At 46.4% G+C, this 20,384-nt stretch overlaps 1 protein-coding gene across 3 annotated transcripts in view; it reads right to left on the reverse strand.

Annotated features, from left to right (window-relative positions):
- TMEM65 (transmembrane protein 65) overlaps nucleotides 1–20,384 on the reverse strand; it is a 159,021-nt gene that overhangs the window by 62,896 nt on the left and 75,741 nt on the right. For all 3 annotated transcript variants that reach the window (XM_063924403.1, XM_063924402.1, XM_063924404.1), the window contains one exon: nucleotides 18,510–18,554. In XM_063924403.1, coding sequence (XP_063780473.1) covers nucleotides 18,510–18,554 — 45 coding nt within the window. The remainder of the gene's footprint in view (nucleotides 1–18,509; nucleotides 18,555–20,384) is intronic.

The raw sequence follows: 20,384 nt of genomic DNA on the forward strand, positions 1-20,384 counted from the left end.
CCCGTCAAGCAGAAATCGACATAGCTTTGTCTCTAGCAGGAAAGCTTCAGTGCTAAGGGCTGCTGGGAGCTGCAGTGTATGTAGTGTGTCTACTTCCCTGTAATGCGGCGCATTGGGACACTGGTGCTAACAATAGTGACTGGCTGGCAGAACTGAGTGGCTGGCTGAATCAATGTAAAAGGTGAGAGTGCTGTGCAGTGTCAGTGACGCTACACACAGGGTCGGCGCTAGCTGCTCAGCAAAGGGATGCAGTGCAGGGAGGCACCAGTAAGGAGAGGCGTTCTCCCTGCTCTGCATCCCTGTGCTGAGTTGCTGCTGCTATCCCTGCTGCCGGCTGCTGTCACACATACAGCGGCGCCAGAAGCACAAAACCTTTTCTCCCCCTCGGCGCCGGCAGCACAAAACCTCCTCTCCCCCTCCCCTGTGTGACAATCAGTGGCCGGGAGGGAGCCCAAGTAGGCGGAGCTAGATGGGAGTAAGGGGCGGAGCTACACGGGACCATGCTGCAGCAGGAGGATGAGCTGCTACAGCTTCAGCCAGCCAGACTTCATTAGATAAGTGTCTGGAAAGAGAGTGAGCGTGTGTGTCTATATACAGTGTATGTATGTGACTGTGTATGTGTGTAATGTATGTACAGTGTGTGTGTGTGTGTGTGTGTGTGTGTGTGTGTGTGTGTGTGTGTGACTGCTGCATAATGTGTGTAAGCGTCACTGGTACAGGGGGCATTACGTGTGTAAGAGACACTGGTACAGGGGTCTTTACGTGTGTAAGCGGCACTGGTACAGAGGGCGTTATGTGTGTAAATGGTACTGGGAGAGGGGGCATTACGTGTGTAAGCGTCACTGGTACAGGGGGCGTTACGTGTGTAAGCGTCACTTATGTGTGTAAGCGGCACTGGTACAGGGGGCATTACGTGTGTAATTGTCACTGCTACAGGGGAAGTTACTTGTGTAAGCGTCACTGGTACAGGTGGGGCGTGACGTGTAAGCGTCACTGGTTCAGGGGGCATTACATGTGTAAGCGTCTCTGGTACAGGGGGCATTACATGTGTAAGCGTCTCTGGTACAGGGGGCATTACATATGTAAGCGTCTCTGGTACAGGGGGCATTACATATGTAAGCGTCTCTGGTACAGGGGGCATTACATGTGTAAGTGTCTCTACTACAGGGGTCATTATGTGCGCTGTGCGTTTGTAAAGTATGCAAGGGTGCAAATTTATAGTTTGCAGGGGAACACCAAACACTCTAGCACCGGGCCAGACTGCACACCCACTGCAGTGCACAGCACTGTCACCTTTTACATTTATTCAGCGTCCATACATTACCCTCCGCGATATCACCCTCTCTATCCGCTACATTAACCATCTCGGGGCTTCCAGGCAGGTAGGCCAGGTGCTGTGTTGCGGAGTCAGGGCCTCTGGGGATCTGGGTGCGGCTGTGGTGGGGAGGCACTTTTGTGACATCACACGCAGAGCAGGCTCAGAGAGTATGTGGCGCAGGGCGGCCTATGAAAGTCTTATGCTGCGCCGCTTTCATACACATCTATGCCGGTGGCCGCAGCAGCTTTTGTTCCACCTGCGGTGCGGCTAGGGAGTGGGGATTGTTGATGTCGGAGGGGGGCAAGTGGACTGGCAGCAAGTGTTCATTCCGAGTTGATCGCTCGCTAGCAGTTTTTAGCAGCCGTGCAAACACTATGCCGCCGCCCAGTGGGAGTGTATTTTAGCTTAGCAGAAGTGGGAACGAAGGGATTGAAGAGCGGGTACAAAAAATGTTTGTGCAGTTTGAGTAGCTTCAGGCCTACTCGGCAATTGCGATCACTTCAGACCATTCAGTTCCTGATTTGACATCATGAACGCACCCTGCGTTCGGCTAGCCACGCCTGCGTTTTTCCGAACACTCCCTGAAAATGGTCAGTTGACACCCAGAAACGCCCTCTTCCTGTCAATCACTCTGCGGCTGCCTATGCGACTGAAACGTTCGTTGTAATAGTAAGCCGCACGTGCACATTGCGTTGCATGCGCAGAAGTGCAGAGTTTTTGCCTGATCGCTGCACAGCGAACAAATGCAGCTAGCGATTAACTTGGAATGACCCCCATAGGACACTGCAGTAAAAGGATTGTTTTTTCCCCTATCTACAGCGCAGAGACTTGCTGCAGATGCAGTGGCATACCCTCCAGCTGCACCTTTTTGGCAGGTACAGTCCCTTTTTTTTATTGTCTGTACCGATTATTGACTCTCCAAGCTTCCATTGAAAGTGTAGGAAAAGGGGTGTGGCCACGCCCCCTTTTCGATTTTGCATCAATGTTTATGTGCAAATTGTTGGGGGGGGGGGTTGTTGCAGATGCAGGGGGACTATTTTGGGGTGTGGGGCTGGAGCTGCAGCTCCATCAGTCCCTTTGCTAATCCTGCTCTGTGAATGTGAAAACACAGCAGGCAAAGGGCAGAGCCTCCCATTGGATGTAACCTGTGTGGGAGGGCGTTTCTCGCCCAATCAGCTGTGGGCTGGGTGTGATAGACCTGCCACTAACCCAATGAGAGCTCCTAGCCACGCCCAGCGTTAGAAACCCAGGCACAGAATCACAGGGCTATTATATAGGAGATATATATATATATATATATATATATATATATATATATATATATATATATATATATATATATATATGGGTTCACTACGATCTGCTGGCGGCCGGCCTCCCGGCGACCAGTATACCGGCGCCGGGAGGCCGGCCGCCGGCTTACCGACAGTGTGGCGAGCGCAAATGAGCCCCTTGCGGGCTCGCCGCGCTACGCGCGCCACACTATTTTATTCTCCCTCCAGGGGGGTCGTGGACCCCCACGAGGGAGAATGTGTCGGTATCCCGGCGCCGGTATGCTGGTCGCCGGGAGCCCGACCGCCGGCATACTGAAGACCACCTCTATATATATATATATATATATATATATATATATATATATATATATATATATATATATATATATATATATATATATATATATATATATATATATTATATATATATATATATATATATATATATATATATATATATAAAAATCTCTCAAGACAGCATCTTTAATATATATATATATATATATATATATATATATCTCTCTATATATACATATATCTATATATATCTACATACTAGGGTCTCAATCTCTGCTGATAAGCTACCTGTCCACGCTGCCCCAGCGCTATAAACCTATGCCGACACAATCGCCGGTCTGAGTAGTGTACCAGAATGTGCACGCTATCTGCAGGATCCCTGAGAATAGCTTTTACGACAGGTTACCTTTTGGGCAAACGTGACACCCTAGGGGAAGATTCCCATCGTATGCTGGCCCTAGTGGGGAAAGGATACAGCCTGAGAATTCTTTGTGGGAAACTGCAGTCTCTTGTCTGGAGATTCCCGCTCTTTTTCCTCATGAGAGGAGGGAAATTTACCTCAGCTTTCTTCCCCTTAAACATGTGTACCCTTGTGTCAGGGACAGATGAGTCATCAGTGATATGCAAATCATCTTTTATTACAATAATCATATACAGGTTGAGTATCCCTTATCCAAAATGCTTGGGACCAGAGGTATTTTGGATATCGGATTTTTCCGTATTTTGGAATAATTGCATACCATGATGAGATATCATGGTGATGGGGCCTAAATCTAAGCACAGAATGCATTTGTGTTTCATACACACCTTATACACACAGCCTGAAGGTCATTTTAGCCAATATTTTTTTATAACTTTGTACATTAAACAAAGTGTGTGTACATTCACACAATTCATTTATGTTTCATATACACCTTATACACACAGCCTGAAGGTCATTTAATACAATATTTTTAATAACTGTGTATTAAACAAAGTTTGTGTACATTGAGTCATCAAAAAACAAAGGTTTCACTATCTCACTCTCACTCAAAAAAGTCCGTATTTCGGAATATTTGGATATGGGATACTCAACCTGTATTGAATACTTTTCTGCCATTTTGGCTGTAACTTTGCATTATCGTAGTCGACACTGGAGTCGATCTCCGTATCGACATCAGTGTTTATCATTTTGGATAGTGAGCATTGAGAGACACTGAAGGTCTCTGCGACAGAGGGACAGACATGGGTAGATTTCCTGTCTGTTCTCTCTTTTGTGCAATAAATTCACCTTAGCACTTAATTACACATATCCAACAGGTGTCAGCGTTGTCAACGGAGACACCCTCACACACACATATTTGCTCTATCTCCTCCTTAGGGGAGCCTTTTACCTCAGACATGTCGACACACGTACCGACACACCACACACACAGGGGATGCTCTATTTGAAGACAGTTCCCCCACAAGGCCCTTTGGAGAGACAGAGAGAGAGAGTATGCCAGCACACACCCCAGCGCTATATGACCCAGGAATCACACAGTAACGTAGCGTTAACCCAGTAGCTGCTGTATATATTGTTTTTACGCCAAATTTATGTGCCCCCCCTCTCTTTTCACCCTCTTCTATCGTGCTTCTGCATGGGGAGAGCCTGGGGAGCTTCCTCTCAGCGGAGCTGTGGAGAGAAAATGGCGCTGGTGAGTGCTGAGGAAGAAGCCCCGCCCCCTCAGCGGCAGGCTTCTGTCCCGCGATTTTGTGTAAAATAATGGCGGGGGCTCATGCATATATATATATATATATATATATACAGTGCCCAGCTGTATATATGCTCTATTTTGCAAGGAAGTACTCAATTGCTGCCCTGGGCGCCCCCCCCTGCGCCCTGCACCCTACAGTGACCGGAGTGTGCGGGTTAAATGTGGGAGCAATGGCGCACAGCTGCAGTGCTGTGCGCTACCTCATATGAAGACAGGAGTCTTCTGCCGCCGATTTTGAAGTCTTCTTGCTTCTCTCGCCGGCTTCTGTCTTCTGGCTCTGCGAGGGGGACGGCGGCGCGGCTCCGGGATCGGACGACCAAGGGTGAGTTCCTGTGTTCGATCCCTCTGGAGCTAATGGTGTCCAGTAGCCTAAGAAGCGCAACCTATCCGCAGTTAGTAGGTTTGCTTCTCTCCCCTCAGTCCCACGTAGCAGAGAGCCTGTTGCCAGCAGATCTCTCTGAAAATAAAAAATCCTAATAAAATACTTTCTTATTAGCAAGCTCAGGAGAGCTCACTAAAGTGCACCCAGCTCTGACCGGGCACAGATTCTAACTGAGGTCTGGAGGAGGGACATAGAGGGAGGAGCCAGTGCACACCAGTAGTCCTAATTCTTTCTTAGAGTGCCCTGTCTCCTGCGGAGCCCGTCTATTCCCCATGGTCCTTACGGAGTCCCCAGCATCCACTAGGACGTTAGAGAAAGTTTGATTTTATTTCCATCATTTACACTTTCAAAAGAACAGAAAACAAAAAATAGCGTCTTCAAAAGTTTGGCCACCCTGCAGAGTTAATACCTTGTCCCCTTTGGCAAGTATCACAGCTTGTTAACGCTTTTTGTAGCCAGCCAAGAGTCTTTCAATTCTTGTTTGAGGTATCTTCGCCCATTCTTCCTTACAAAAGTCTTCCAGTTCTTTGAGATTCCTGGGCTGTATGTGACGCACTGCTCTTTTAAGGTCTATCCATAGATTTTCAATTATGTTGAGGTCAGGAGATTGTGAAGGCCATGGCAAAACCTTCAGTTTACGCCTCTTGATGTAATCCACCTGGATTTTGAGGTGTGTTTAGGATCATTATCCATTTGTACAAGCCAGCCTCTCTTTAACTTCAGCTTTTTCACAGATGGCATCAAGTTAGCATCCACAATTTGCTGGAATCTTATTGAATCCATTTTCCTTCTACTCGTGAAATGTTCCCTGTGCCACTGGCTGCAATACAACCCCAAAGCATGATTGATCCACCCCCATACTTAACAGTTGGACAGAGGTTCATTTCATTAAATTCTGTGCCCTTCCTTCTCCAAACGTACCTTTGCTCATTCCGGCCAAAAAGTTCGATTTTAACCTCATCGGTCCACAGAACTTTATTCCAAAATGCATCAGGCTTGTCTATATGTTCATTTGCAAACTTCAAACGCTGATTTTTGTGGTGAGGACGTAGAAGAGGTTTTCTTCTGATGACTCTTCCATGAAGACCATATTTGTACAAGTATCTCTTTATAGTGGAATAGTGTACCACAACTCCAGTGTCTGCCAGATCTTCCTGGAGAGATCGTGCAGTCAAACGTGGATTTTGACTTGCTTTTCTCACAATCCTGCGAGCTGTTCTGTCTGATATTTTTCTTGGTCTTCCAGATCTTGCTTTAACTTCCACTGTTCCCGATGACTGCCATTTCTTAATTACATTCCGAACAGAGGATATGGGCATCTGATAACGCTTCGCTATCTTCTTATAGCCTTCTCCTGCTTTGTGAGCGTCAACTATTCTCAGTTTCAGTGTTCTACACAACTGCTTAGGAGGAACCCATGGTGCTGATTGTTGGAGCAAGGTCACATGAGTCTGGGCTTTTAAAACCTTTGAGATTGACATCACCTGGTCTTTCCAGACGATGATTGAGAACAATCCATGACACTGCCAGGTCTCAGCTGTCCAAAGGGGGCAGTACAAGGTATTAACTCTGTAGGGTGTCCAAACTTTTGAAGACGCCATTTATTGTTTTCTGTTCTTTTGAAAGTGTAAATGATGGAATCAAACTTTTTTTGACATGTTATAAGAATGTCTAATTTGTAATTTGATGCCTTTCGGAGATTTTTCCATCTTTCCTTGGCTTCTTTTTACACATTAAAATGAATTTTTGCCTGGGGTGCCCAAACTTTCAATCCCCACTGTACATGGACACCACATTCGGGGAGTCCTCGAAAAAGAGGCGTCAAATTTAGTGTCAATTACAGGGTTGCCCTAATAGCAAATTGCCAGGGCATGCTGGGATGTGTACTCCCACAGCAGCTGGAGGGCTGCTTATTGCCCACCCCTGGTCTATAGAGACTTTTCCCATACATCCTTCTAAACCGTCCAGGAGAGAGAGAGTACAGTGCACCCAAGGGTGCGGTCTAAGCTGTAATTTAGAGCATGGTTATTCAGGTTTTACCCCATGATAGAAATTACATGTAATCGGAACATTATAAAGACATATCTGGCAATTGCACAATGTCATATGACCATTAGGGACCAATCAAAATAACCTGTAAACTGAATAGGAATCTTTTCCGGTTAGATTAGAAATATTTCTTAATTATTTATTTATTACCAGTTATTTATATAGCGCACACATATTCCGCAGCGCTTTACAGATAATATTTGGCCTTTCACATCTTTCCCTGCCCCTTTGGACCTTACAATCTATTCCCTACCACATGTACACACACACACACACATTCACAGTAGGGTTCAATTTTGTTGGGAGCCAATTTACCTACCAGTATATTTTTGGATTGTGGGAGGAAACCGGAGTACCCGGAGGAAACCCACACAAGTACGGGGAGAATATACAAACTCCACACAGTCAGGGTCATGGTGGGAATTGAACCCCTCCCTGATCTCAGTGCTGTGAGGCAGTAATGCTAACCATTACACCATCCGTACTTCGTTATCCTGGCAGATCAATGAGGAAATATAGGTGACGGATGTGGGGTCACTGCCCAATATTACCAAGAAAGACCACATATATGTAAAAAGGAGAGATGGGACAGAGAGGGTAATAATAGAATGGTAGGTAGTAATAATAAGAATTTACTTACCGATAATTCTATTTCTCGGAGTCCGTAGTGGATGCTGGGGTTCCTGAAAGGACCATGGGGAATAGCGGCTCCGCAGGAGACAGGGCACAAAAAAGTAAAGCTTTTACCAGATCAGGTGGTGTGCACTGGCTCCTCCCCCTATGACCCTCCTCCAGACTCCAGTTAGGTACTGTGCCCGGACGAGCGTACACAATAAGGGAGGCAATTTGAATCCCGGGTAAGACTCATACCAGCCACACCAATCACACCGTACAACTTGTGATCTAAACCCAGTTAACAGTATGATAACAGAAAGAGCCTCTTAAAGATGGCTCCTTAACAATATAACCCGAATTTGTTAACAATAACTATGTACAGTATTGCAGATAATCCGCACTTGGGATGGGCGCCCAGCATCCACTACGGACTCCGAGAAATAGAATTATCGGTAAGTAAATTCTTATTTTCTCTATCGTCCTAAGTGGATGCTGGGGTTCCTGAAAGGACCATGGGGATTATACCAAAGCTCCCAAACGGGCGGGAGAGTGCGGATGACTCTGCAGCACCGAATGAGAGAATTCCAAGTCCTCTTTTGCCAGGGTATCAAATTTGTAGAATTTTACAAACGTGTTTTCCCCCGACCACGTAGCTGCTCGGCAGAATTGTAATGCCGAGACCCCTCGGGCAGCCGCCCAAGATGAGCCCACCTTCCTTGTGGAATGGGCCTTAACAGATTTAGGCTGTGGCAGGCCTGCCACAGAATGAGCAAGTTGAATTGTGTTACAAATCCAACGAGCAATCGTCTGCTTAGAAGCAGGGGCACCCAACTTGTTGGGTGCATATAGTATCAACAGCGAGTCAGATTTTCTGACTTCAGCCGTCCTTGAAATGTATATTTTTAAGGCTCTGACAACGTCCAACAACTTGGAGTCCTCCAAGTCGCCAGAGGCCGCAGGCACCACAATAGGTTGGTTCAGGTGAAACGCTGATACCACCTTAGGGAGAAAATGCGGACGAGTCCTCAGTTCTGCCCTATCCGAATGGAAGATTAGATAAGGGCTTTTATAAGATAAAGCCGCCAATTCAGATACTCTCCTGGCGGAAGCCAGGGCCAGTAACATAGTCACTTTCCATGTGAGATATTTAAAATCCACCTTTTTCAATGGTTCAAACCAATGGGATTTGAGGAAATCTAAAACTACATTTAGATCCCACGGTGCCACCGGAGGCACCACAGGAGGCTGTATATGCAGTACTCCTTTAACAAAAGTCTGTACCTCAGGAACTGAGGCCAATTCTTTTTGGAAGAATATTGACAGGGCCGAAATTTGAACCTTAATAGATCTCAATTTGAGACCCCTAGACAATCCTGATTGTAGGAAATGTAGGAAACGACCCAGTTGAAATTCCTCCGTCGGAACACTCCGATCCTCGCACCACGCGACATATTTTCGCCAAATGCGGTGATAATGTTTCGCGGTGACTTCCTTCCTTGCCTTAATCAAGGTAGGAATGACTTCTTCTGGAATGCCTTTCCCTTTTAGGATCTGGCGTTCAACCGCCATGCCGTCAAACGCAGCCGCGGTAAGTCTTGAAAGAGACAGGGACCCTGTTGTAGCAGGTCCCTTCTCAGAAGTAGAGGGCACGGGTCGTCCGTGACCAACTCTTGAAGTTCCGGGTACCAAGTCCTTCTTGGCCAATCCGGAGCCACTAGTATTTCTTACTCCTCCTCACCGTATAATCTTCAATACCTTTGGTATGAGAGGCAGAGGAGGAAACACATATACTGATTTGTACACCCAAGGTGTTACCAGTGCGTCCACAGCTATTGCCTGTGGATCTCTTGACCTGGCGCAATACTTGTCCAGTTTCTTGTTGAGGCGAGACGCCATCATGTCTACCATTGGTCTTTCCCAACAGTTTATTAGCATGTGGAAGACTTCTGGATGAAGACCCCCCTCTCCCGGGTGTATATCGTGTCTGCTGAGGAAGTCTGCTTCCCAGTTGTCCACGCCCGGGAAGAACACTGCTGACAGTGCTATTACGTGATTCTCCGCCCAGCGAAGAATCTTGGCAGCTTCTGCCATTGCACTCCTGCTTCTTGTGCCGCCCTGTCTGTTTACATGGGCGACCGCCGTGATGTTGTCCGACTGAATCAACACCGGTTTTCCTTGCAGGAGTGGTTCCGCCTGGCTTAGAGCATTTTAGATTGCTCTTAGTACCAGAATGTTTATGTGAATAGACTTTTCCAGGTTCGTCCATACCCCCTGGAAGTTTCTTCCTTGTGTGACTGCTCCCCAACCTCTCAGGCTGGCGTCCGTGGTCACCAGGATCAAATCCTGTATGCCGAATCTGCGGCCCTCCAATAGATGAGCCTTTTGCAACCACCACAGAAGATATACCCTTGTCCTTGGCGACAGGGTTATTCGCAGGTGCATCTGAGGATGCGACCCTGACCATTTGTCCAACAGATCCCTTTGGAAAATTCTTGCATGGAATCTGCCGAATGGAATTGCTTCGTAAAAAGCCACCATTTTTCCCAGGACTCTTGTGCATTGATGTACAGACACCTTTCCTGGTTTTAGGAGGTTCCTGACAGGTCGGATAACTCCTTGGCTTTTTCCTCGGGAAGAAAAACCTTTTTCTGAACCGTGTCCAGAATCATCCCTAGGAACAGCAGACGTATCGTCGGAAAACAGCTGCGATTCTTGGAATATTTAGAATCCAGTCGTGCCGTCGAAGAACTACTTTAGATAGTGCTCTTCCGACCTCCAACTGTTCTCTGGAACTTGCCCTTTTTAGGTCGTGCAAGTAAGGGATAATTTAGATGCCTTTTTTCTTTGAAGAAACATCTTGTCGGCCATTACCTTGGTAAAAAGGCCCGGGGTGCCGTGGATAATTCAAACGGCATCGTCTGAAACTGATATTGACAGTTCTGTACCACGAACCAGAGGTACCCTTGATGAGAAGGACAAATTTTGGACATGGAGGTAATCCTTGATGTCCAGGGACACCATATAGTCCCCTTTTTTCCGGTTCGCTATCACTGCTCTGAGTGACTTTATCTCGATTTGAACCTTTTATGTAAGTGTTCAAAACATTTTAGATTTAGACTATGTGTCACCAAGCCGTCTGGCTTCAGTACCACAATATAGTGTGGAAAAATAATACCCTTTTCCTTGTCGTAGGAGGGGTACTTTGATTATCACCTGCTGGATATACAGCTTGTGAATTGTTTCCAATGCTGCCTCCCTGTCGGAGGGAGCCGTTGGTAAAGCAGACTTCAGGAAGCTGCGAGGAGAAGATGTCTCGACTCTCCAATCTTTACCCCTGGGATAATACTCGTACGATCTAGGGGTCAACTTGCGAGTGATCCCACTGCGCCCTGAGACTCTTGAGACTACCCCCCCACCTTGAGTCCGCTTGCACGGCCCCAGCGTCATGCTGAGGACTTGGCAGACGCGGTGGAGGGCTTCTTTTCCTGGGAAAGGGCTGCCTGCTGCAGTCTACTTCCCTTACCTCTATGTCTGGGCAGATATGACTGGCCTTTTGCCTGCATGCCCTCATGGGAAAGGAAAGATTGAGGCTGAAAAGACGGTGTCTTTTTTAGCTGAGATGTAACTTGGGGTAAAAAAGGTTGGATTTCCCAGCTGTTGCTGTGGTCCCCAGGTCCGATGGACCGACCCCCAAATAACTCCTTCCCTTTATACAGCAATACTTCCATCTGCCGTATGGGATCTGTATCACCTGACCACTGTCGTGTCCCTGACATCTTCTGGGAGATATGGACAACGCACTTATCTTGATGCCAGAGAGCAAATATCCCTCTGTGCATCTCACATACATATATATAGAATGCATCCTATTAAATGCTCTACATGAATAAAATATTTTCAGTCAGGGAATCCGACCAAGCCAACCCAGCACTGCATCTCCAGGCTGATGGCGATCGCTGGTCGCAGTATAACCACCGTATGTGTGTATATACTTTTTAGGATATTTTTCCAGCTTCCTATCAGCTGGCTCCTTGAGGGCGGCCGTATCTGGAGACGGTAACGCCACTTGATAAGCGTGTGAGCGCCTTATCACCCTAAGGGGTGTTTCCCAACGTACCCTAATTTCTGGCGGGAAAGGGTATAACGCCAATATTTGCTATCGGGGTAACCCTACGCATCATCACACACTTCATTTTATTTTATCTGATTCAGGAAAAACTACAGGTAGTTTTTTCACTCCCACATAATACCCTTTCTTGTGGTACTTGTAGTATCAGAAACACGTAACACCTCCTTCATTGCCCTTAACGTGTGGCCCTAATGAGAAATACGTTTGTTTATTCACCGTCGACACTGTATTCAGTGTCCGTGTCTGTGTCTGTGTCGACCGACTGAGGTAAATGGGCGTTTTTAAAACCCCTGACGGTGTTTCTGAGACGCCTGGACCGGTCCTAATAGATTGTCGGCCGTCTCATGTCGTCAACCGACCTTGCAGCGTGTTGACATTCTCACGTAATTCTCTAAATAAGCCATCCATTCCGGTGTCGACTCCCTAGAGAGTGACATCACCATTACAGGCAATTTCTCCGCCTCCTCACCAACATCGTCCTCATACATGTCGACACACACGTACCGACACACAGCACACACACCGGGAATGCTCTGACAGAGGACAGGACCCACTAGCCCTTTGGGGAGACAGAGGGAGAGTCTGCCAGCACACACCAAAAACGCTATAATTATATAGGGACAACCTTATATAAGTGTTTCTCCCTTATAGCATCTTTTATATATATACAATATCGCCAAAATCAGTGCCCCCCCTCTCTGTTTTAACCCTGTTTCTGTAGTGCAGTGCAGGGGAGAGCCTGGGAGCCTTCTCTCCAGCTTTTCTGTGAGAGAAAATGGCGCTGTGTGCTGAGGAGATAGGCCCCGCCCCTTTTTCGGCGGCCTCGTCTCCCGCTATTTTTGAAGTTAGGCAGGGGTTAAATATCTCCATATAGCCTCTGTGGGCTATATGTGAGGTATTTTTTGCCTCTAATAAGGTTTTTATTTGCCTCTCAGAGCGCCCCCCCCAGCGCTCTGCACCCTCAGTGACTGTTGTGTGAAGTGTGCTGAGAGGAAAATGGCGCACAGCTGCAGTGCTGTGCGCTACCTTTATGAAGACTCAGGAGTCTTCAGCCGCCGATTTTGGACCTCTTCTCTCTTCAGCGTCTGCAAGGGGGCCGGCGGCGCGGCTCCGGTAACCATCCAGGCTGTACCTGTGATCGTCCCTCTGGAGCTAGTGTCCAGTAGCCAAGCAGCAAATCCACTCTGCACGCAGGTGAGTTCACTACTTCTCCCCTAAGTCCCTCGTTGCAGTGATCCTGTTGCCAGCAGGACTCACTGTAAAGTAAAAAACCTAAGCTAAACTTTCTCTAAGCAGCTCTTTAGGAGAGCCACCTAGATTGCACCCTTCTCGTTCGGGCACAAAATCTAACTGGAGTCTGGAGGAGGGTCATAGGGGGAGGAGCCAGTGCACACCACCTGATCTGGTAAAAGCTTTACTTTTTTGTGCCCTGTCTCCTGCGGAGCCGCTATTCCCCATGGTCCTTTCAGGAACCCCAGCATCCACTTAGGACGATAGAGAAAATATAATAGTATGTGTTCTTTTTCTTAAATAAGACTACAGATATACTTTGTGATAGATACAAGGAGTATTAGCCTAGCAGTTTTAGGGAGGAACTCAATTGCAGCTGATAACTCGTTTTCAAGTGAAAAAAATTTTCACTTTTCGTGAGCAATTTTTTTTTCCCACCGCCTCCTGAAAAGGTGCAAAGTTGGGGAAAATTCCTATTTCAAGGTAAAAATTTAAGGATTCGGTCTATAACCATTGGGGCACCCTCCCTAATGATTAATCGGCCACTTAGAATTTTTTAATTATTTTAATTTGGCGAATAAGGACGTCATTTTTGGGATGAAAATGTGCACAATGCTGAGAAATGGGTTAATTGTTGTGGGGCAGGTATATTGGGGGGGGGGGGGGGGGCTGTACAAATGGGACAGGTGTTTTTAAGAGTGCAGGTGGGTGTAAGAGGTGTTTAAGATTTTTTTACCAATGCTTACAGGCATTTTTTTATGCACCCCTAATTTAAGTAGAACATTTATATGCAGAAAACCTCCTGCTTTCTGTATTTATTTTGCACGGTTTTAGAAAAATGCTTATAACAGCCATTTGACACAATTTAAGAACCCCAAATACTTTTCTTATGGCCACCCTTGATAGACTTCTATACTGTTATCCAATATTAGTTTGTCTTTATTGGGGGTACAGGCAGATTTCCCCATTTTAACCTATACGGGACACATGTAAAGTCAGCAAGAATTACAGGGTGAAACACTGAACACCCATTTTCTAATTGGATTGCACGATAAACTAACACAGGCGTTAAGTGAAATGAACGGGTCATATTTCTATTTTATTCTTGTGTATATTTTGACTCTAAGGTTGTCATTCAGACCCGATCGCACGCTGCCTTTTTTAGCAGCCGTGCGATCGGGTCTGAACAGCACATACGTGTGGGCCGCAATGCACAAGCGCTTCGCTGGCCGGCGACGGGGGGCGCTGGACAGTGACGGGTTCTACGAAAAAAGAGATCGCATGAAGATGGACACCGTTTTAAGAGAGTGTCAACGAAAACGCAGGTGTGCCCGGCCGTTTCCAGGGAGGGTTCCTGACGTCAGCTCCGTCCAGGATCACTGCAGCGGCTGAGTACGTCCTGAGCTGTGCAGAGTCTGCACAAACTTTAGTTTGTGCAGCTCTCTGCAAAAGCATTCGTAACACTGCATAGCAATTACCCCCTCCCCTGTAGGCGGCGACTATCTGATCGCAGCAGTGCAAAAAATAGCCTGCGTGTGATCAGGTCTGAATCACCCCCTAAGGGAGGAATTCCTGTAAGTAATTGGAGCCCAACAGGCGATATTCAATTGTTTTGCCAATGGGCGTCCATTATTTCTGCCTGCACCCTTCTAAGGTGGCAAGCAGAAATATGCCCAAAGTTGGGATTTTACATGCCCAATCTCCGCACACCCAATAATTTGCATGGGTTTAGCCACTTTAAGCATCTAAACCAAGTGTATTTGGGTGCAAGCAGCAACGGGAACCCGCAGCATTCTCGCCCATCTGCATTACAATTGAATATCACCCATGGGAACGTCCCAAAATAATTGAATTCCCTCTTAAGTATTAATGTCCACATTCCACTACAAGTCTGCTGATTAAAATTATATGCAGCATGCCTACATTCTGTGTGTAATAGCAGCTCTATCTGCATCCAAAATGCAGCGCTACAGTGTTTTCCATGAAAACACTGTAGCATAGCATTTTGTATGCAAATACAGTCGCAGTCACACACCGAATATAGGCATGCTGCATATCATTTTAATCAGCAGAAGATGCTTGTGCAGCCTATTACATTACCCTGCGTCTAAGACGCATTTTCGCGGGAAAAACGCAAAAATATGCTCATCGTTAACAAGTCACACGGCACTCACTCGTTATGTGTAATGCGACTTATAGCGCACAGAGCAAAGATGTAAGAGAACACACATCTGTATGACAGCTGTGGGCAGTCCTCACATTAATCTTATTTAGAGGAGGCAGTGTATAAAGACGACGGGAGACACAGAAATACTGATTCTTGGCCAAGTGAAAAAACAATCAAACTAGAACATGGGGGTAAATTTACTAACATTCGTAATTTTCGGAAAAAGGTCAAAGTTCAATCACGAATGACATCGAAAGTGTAAAATTGCAACTTTTTGAATTTATTACGACTAATTTACTAAGCTGTCGTATTCTGCATTTTCATTTGTTCCGATGTCGATGTCATTCGTGTTTTTTTTACCTTTTTTACGGCAGTGATCAGCAAAACACTGCCGACTTTTTCAAAATGAATCTCGGCCGGATCTGTGTGATCCGTGCTGGGGTTCTTTTTTTTTTTTTAAATAAACACTGTAAAACGGAGAAAAAAAATGCGTGGGGTCCCCCCTCCTAAGCATAACCAGCCTCGGGCTCTTTGAGCCGACCCTGGTTGCAGAAATATGGGGGGAAAAAATGACAGGGGTTCCCCCATATTTAAGCAACCAGCATCGGGCTCTGCGCCTGGTCCTGATTCCAAAAATACGGGGGACAAAAAGAGTAGGGGTCCCCGTATTTTTAAAACCAGCACCGGGCTCCACTAGCTGGACAGATAATGCCACAGCCGGGGGTCACTTTTATATAGTGCCCTGCGGCCGTGGCATCAAAAATCCAACTAGTCACCCCTGGCCAGGGTACCCTGGGGGAGTGGGGACCCCTTCAATCAAGGGGTCCCCCCCCCCCAGCCACCCAAGGGCCAGGGGTGAAGCCCGAGGCTGTCCACCCCATCCAATTGGCTGCGGATGGGGGGCTGATAGTTTTTTGTGAAAATGAAAAGATATTGTTTTTAGTAGCAGTACTACAAGGCCCAGCAAGCCTCCCCCGCATGCTGGTACTTGGAGAACCACAAGTACCAGCATGCGGCGGAAAAACGGGCCCGCTGGTACCTGTAGTACTACTACTAAAAAAATACCCAAAAAAAGACAAGACACACACACCTTGAAAGTAAAGATTTATTACATACATCCACACAAACATACATACATACTTACCTATGGCCCCACGCAGGTCGGTCCTCTTCTCCAGTAGAATCCAAGGGGTACCTGTTGAATAAATTAAACTCACCAGATCCAGGGTCCCAGGCTCCTCGTAGAATCCATTTGTAATCCACGTACTTGATTAAAATAAAAAAACGGAGACCCGAGCCACGCACTGAAAGGGGACCCATGTTTGCACATGGGTCCCCTTTCCCCGACTGCCAGAAACCCACTCTGACTTCTGTCTAAGTGGGTTTCTTCAGCCAATCAGGGAGCGCCACGTTGTAGCACCCTCCTGATCGGCTGTGTGCTCCTGTACTGACTGACAGGCAGCACGCGGCAGTGTTACAATGTAGCGCCTATGCGCTCCATTGTAACCAATGGTGGGAACTTTCTGCTCAGCGGTGAGGTCACTTTCGGTCAACCGCAGGGCAGAAAGTTCCCACCATTGGTTACAATGGAGCGCATAGGCGCTACATTGTAACACTGCCGCGTGCTGCCTGTCAGTCAGTACAGGAGCACACAGCCGATCAGGAGGGTGCTACAACGTGGCGCTCCCTGATTGGCTGAAGAAACCCACTTAGACAGAAGTCAGAGTGGGCTTCTGGCAGTCGGGGAAAGGGGACCCATGTGCAAACATGGGTCCCCTTTCAGTGCGTGGCTCGGGTCTCCGTTTTTTTATTTTAATCAAGTACGTGGATTACAAATGGATTCTACGAGGAGCCTGGGACCCTGGATCTGGCGAGTTTAATTTATTCAACAGGTACCCCTTGGATTCTACTGGAGAAGAGGACCGACCTGCGTGGGGCCATAGGTAAGTATGTATGTATGTTTGTGTGGATGTATGTAATAAATCTTTACTTTCAAGGTGTGTGTGTCTTGTCTTTTTTAGGGTATTTTTTTAGTAGTAGTACTACAGGTACCAGCGGGCCCGTTTTTCCGCAGCATGCTGGTACTTGTGGTTCTCCAAGTACCAGCATGCGGGGGAGGCTTGCTGGGCCTTGTAGTACTGCTACTAAAAACAATATCTTTTCATTTTCACAAAAGGCTATCAGCCCCCCATCCGCAGCCAATTGGATGGGGGGGGACACAGCCTCGGGCTTCACCCCTGGCCCTTGGGTGGCTGGGGGGGGGACCCCTTGATTGAAGGGGTCCCCACTCCCCCAGGGTACCCCGGCCAGGGGTGACTAGTTGGATTTTTGATGCCACGGCCGCAGGGCACTATATAAAAGTGACCCCCGGCTGTGGCATTATCTGTCCAGCTAGTGGAGCCCGGTGCTGGTTTTAAAAATACGGGGGACCCCTACTCTTTTTGTCCCCCGTATTTTTGGAACCAGGACCAGGCGCAGAGCCCGATGCTGGTTGCTTAAATATGGGGGAACCCCTGTCAATTTTTTCCCCATATTTCTGCAACCAGGATCGGCTCAAAGAGCCCGAGGCTGGTTATGCTTAGGAGGGGGGACCCCACGCATTTTTTTGGGGGGAAAATAACCACTTTCCCACCCCTTCCTACTGATATACATGCACGGATCTCATGGATCCGTGCATGCCTATCCAATCACGGTAAAAAAAAGCAGGTCTGTTTTTTTTTAGCACTTTTTTACGAGTTGTCATTTTTCACGGCAGTGTTTTATTTTTTTTTGCTTTGCACTTCTTAGTAAATGACCGAGATTCATACTTAAACAGCCGCGTTTTGACCGATGGTGTATTCATTCGTAATTTTTTTCTTGGACTTCCAAAAAAATACGAATGGCCTCATCACTGCCGTGATTTGAGTTTAGTAAATTACCGAGATGACACTTTGAAGAAAAAACGGCATCTCGGTCAAAATCGGGATCTTAGTAAATATACCCCATGTAATGTTAGATATGGGTTTCGGCTCATTTACAAAAAAAATTAACAGTAAAAAATTTTAAAAATTAAAAAAAGTCTGTGTTGAGGCATTTGCACAAAGCAACCAATAAGATTCTTTCATTTTTCTAGTAAAGTTTAGAGAATGAAAGCTACCTTCCGATTGGATGCTAGGAGTTTTTTTCTATGCGGTTACCCGTTTCCTGCATTTGCCCAATCGCCGGCAGATTCCAGCCTCCAACCAATCCAATTGTGAGCAAGTTGCCATATTGCTTGCTCAATAAATAGTTGTTTTTTTCCCCACAATAAATTGAAATATTAAGAAAGCTTACCATGTTTCAGCTGTCTCGAGGACGGTGGGTCAGCTTCTAGCTTTTCTGAAAAACAATAGAAAAAAAAAGATGATTTATGAGTCAAGGTGGAGCAACAGATAGCATATTACAGAAACAGCAGTACACTAGGTGAGGTTGGCACATTAATTACACCACTGTCTGCCAAACGTACACCTTGCCCACAGGTAGAGGTCCCAGTGCACCTTACTATGTAATTATGTGTAAATGTCTCTTTGCAGGCTCATTACCGTACTATGACTGAGCATTTTCACAGGCAAACAAACCGGCTCGCTGGTTTCTGTTTAAACAGAAAGCTCACTTGTCATGGAGTGGAGGCGGCCATTTTGTTGGATAAACCTATATAATGCAGTCACTATTCGTGATATCACTGTAGTACAAGGTGTCGTATTTTCTCACACACACACATAAATACAGCTCACAAGGGCAGTACAATGGGAACAGCTGATCCATAACCAAAGTGTAATAACCACAGGCGATGCAGTCAATATACCGGCTGTCGGGATCCCGGGTTGAGGAGACCGATGCAGGAATCCCGACAGCTGGCATTTTAACGCCAGCAGGAATCCAGACTCCCTCCTGGTATTCCCACTTGCTTGGTGGGTCCACGCCAGCAACTGAGTGGGAATAGAACCCGTGTCGAGCGAAGAGAGCCACCAGGCCTGATGAGCAGCAAGTCCGCAAGGGGACTTGCTGTCGAGATTCCGGGAGACGGGGTGCTGCTGTCGGGTTGGGTACAGTAATCTGGATTTGTATTGCCAGCTGGCGACTACCAAAAAAGTTAAAATAACATTCTAGAGGTTGCGCTGTGCACAGTAGTGGTTTATTCACGCCATATACAGTTAAAAAACTACAGTACATTACCAAAAACCTTAAACTTTGCATACACAAGCTATAAAATTCTGAAGTTACCAGTAGGCTTGCTTCTAAACCTATCATTAATTTGAATATGTAATACTTTAAGATTTTAACGTAGCAGAAAATATGTAGAAATAGCCTGTGACAGTGTTTTACTCCCTCTGCACTGTTGGCTGCAGCTAGCTCTATGTTACTGTAGCATGGCATCTGAGGTAATGCGATGGCCCGCAGTCAGGAGCCAGCTGCCCGTTTGCATTATTTGCATTAACATGCTGACACTTACATCTGAAATTCCAAATAACCATGCTAAAAGAGCAGAGGGATACCAGCAGGAGACAGGCAATAATCCGCTTGGCAGCTGCGATACGGTAGCTCTGAGAGCGCTAAGAAATATAACAAGTTTTATGGCCCCTATAATTATAATACTGTACAACCTTACTTTTGGCACATTTTGTAGAAAAAGAAAAATATTCTCTCTCAGGCATGGGTGGTAATTAAAGGGCACTTTCTGTCCCTCAAGTAATGGCAGCAGCCATTTTGTTTGCAAGAAAGCAGCCTATCAGATAACTAGGAACCAAGGCCTCGAACATTACCACAGCTCTTGTTCATGAATGGCCTCAGTTTCATGGCATTGATAATGGCCAAATTAATTCTAAATATTAGGTCCAGTAACAGGAAGAGGTGCTGGTACGAAGTGCCAAGGCACCACACCCCTTTCAGCAGCGCCATTTACAGACGGGGCCGGAAACGACACGGCATATAAGATACATATATTAGGTTATAATTAGGTCAGTGTTTCCCAAACACCGCCATTACAGTCCAAGTTTTAGTCATGCTTGAGTCTAGATGGTTAAATCAAACTGACTGAGCTACTAATTAATACCCCTAGTCATCTGTGCTCAAGCATGGATATCCTTAATACCTGGACTGTAATGGCTGAGTTTGGGAAACTCTGTATTAGGTTATTCTAAAAGCAATATAGCAATCATTGAGCAAATA

Source organism: Pseudophryne corroboree, chromosome 5 (assembly GCF_028390025.1).
Source record: "Pseudophryne corroboree isolate aPseCor3 chromosome 5, aPseCor3.hap2, whole genome shotgun sequence".
Classification (NCBI taxonomy): domain Eukaryota; kingdom Metazoa; phylum Chordata; class Amphibia; order Anura; family Myobatrachidae; genus Pseudophryne; species Pseudophryne corroboree.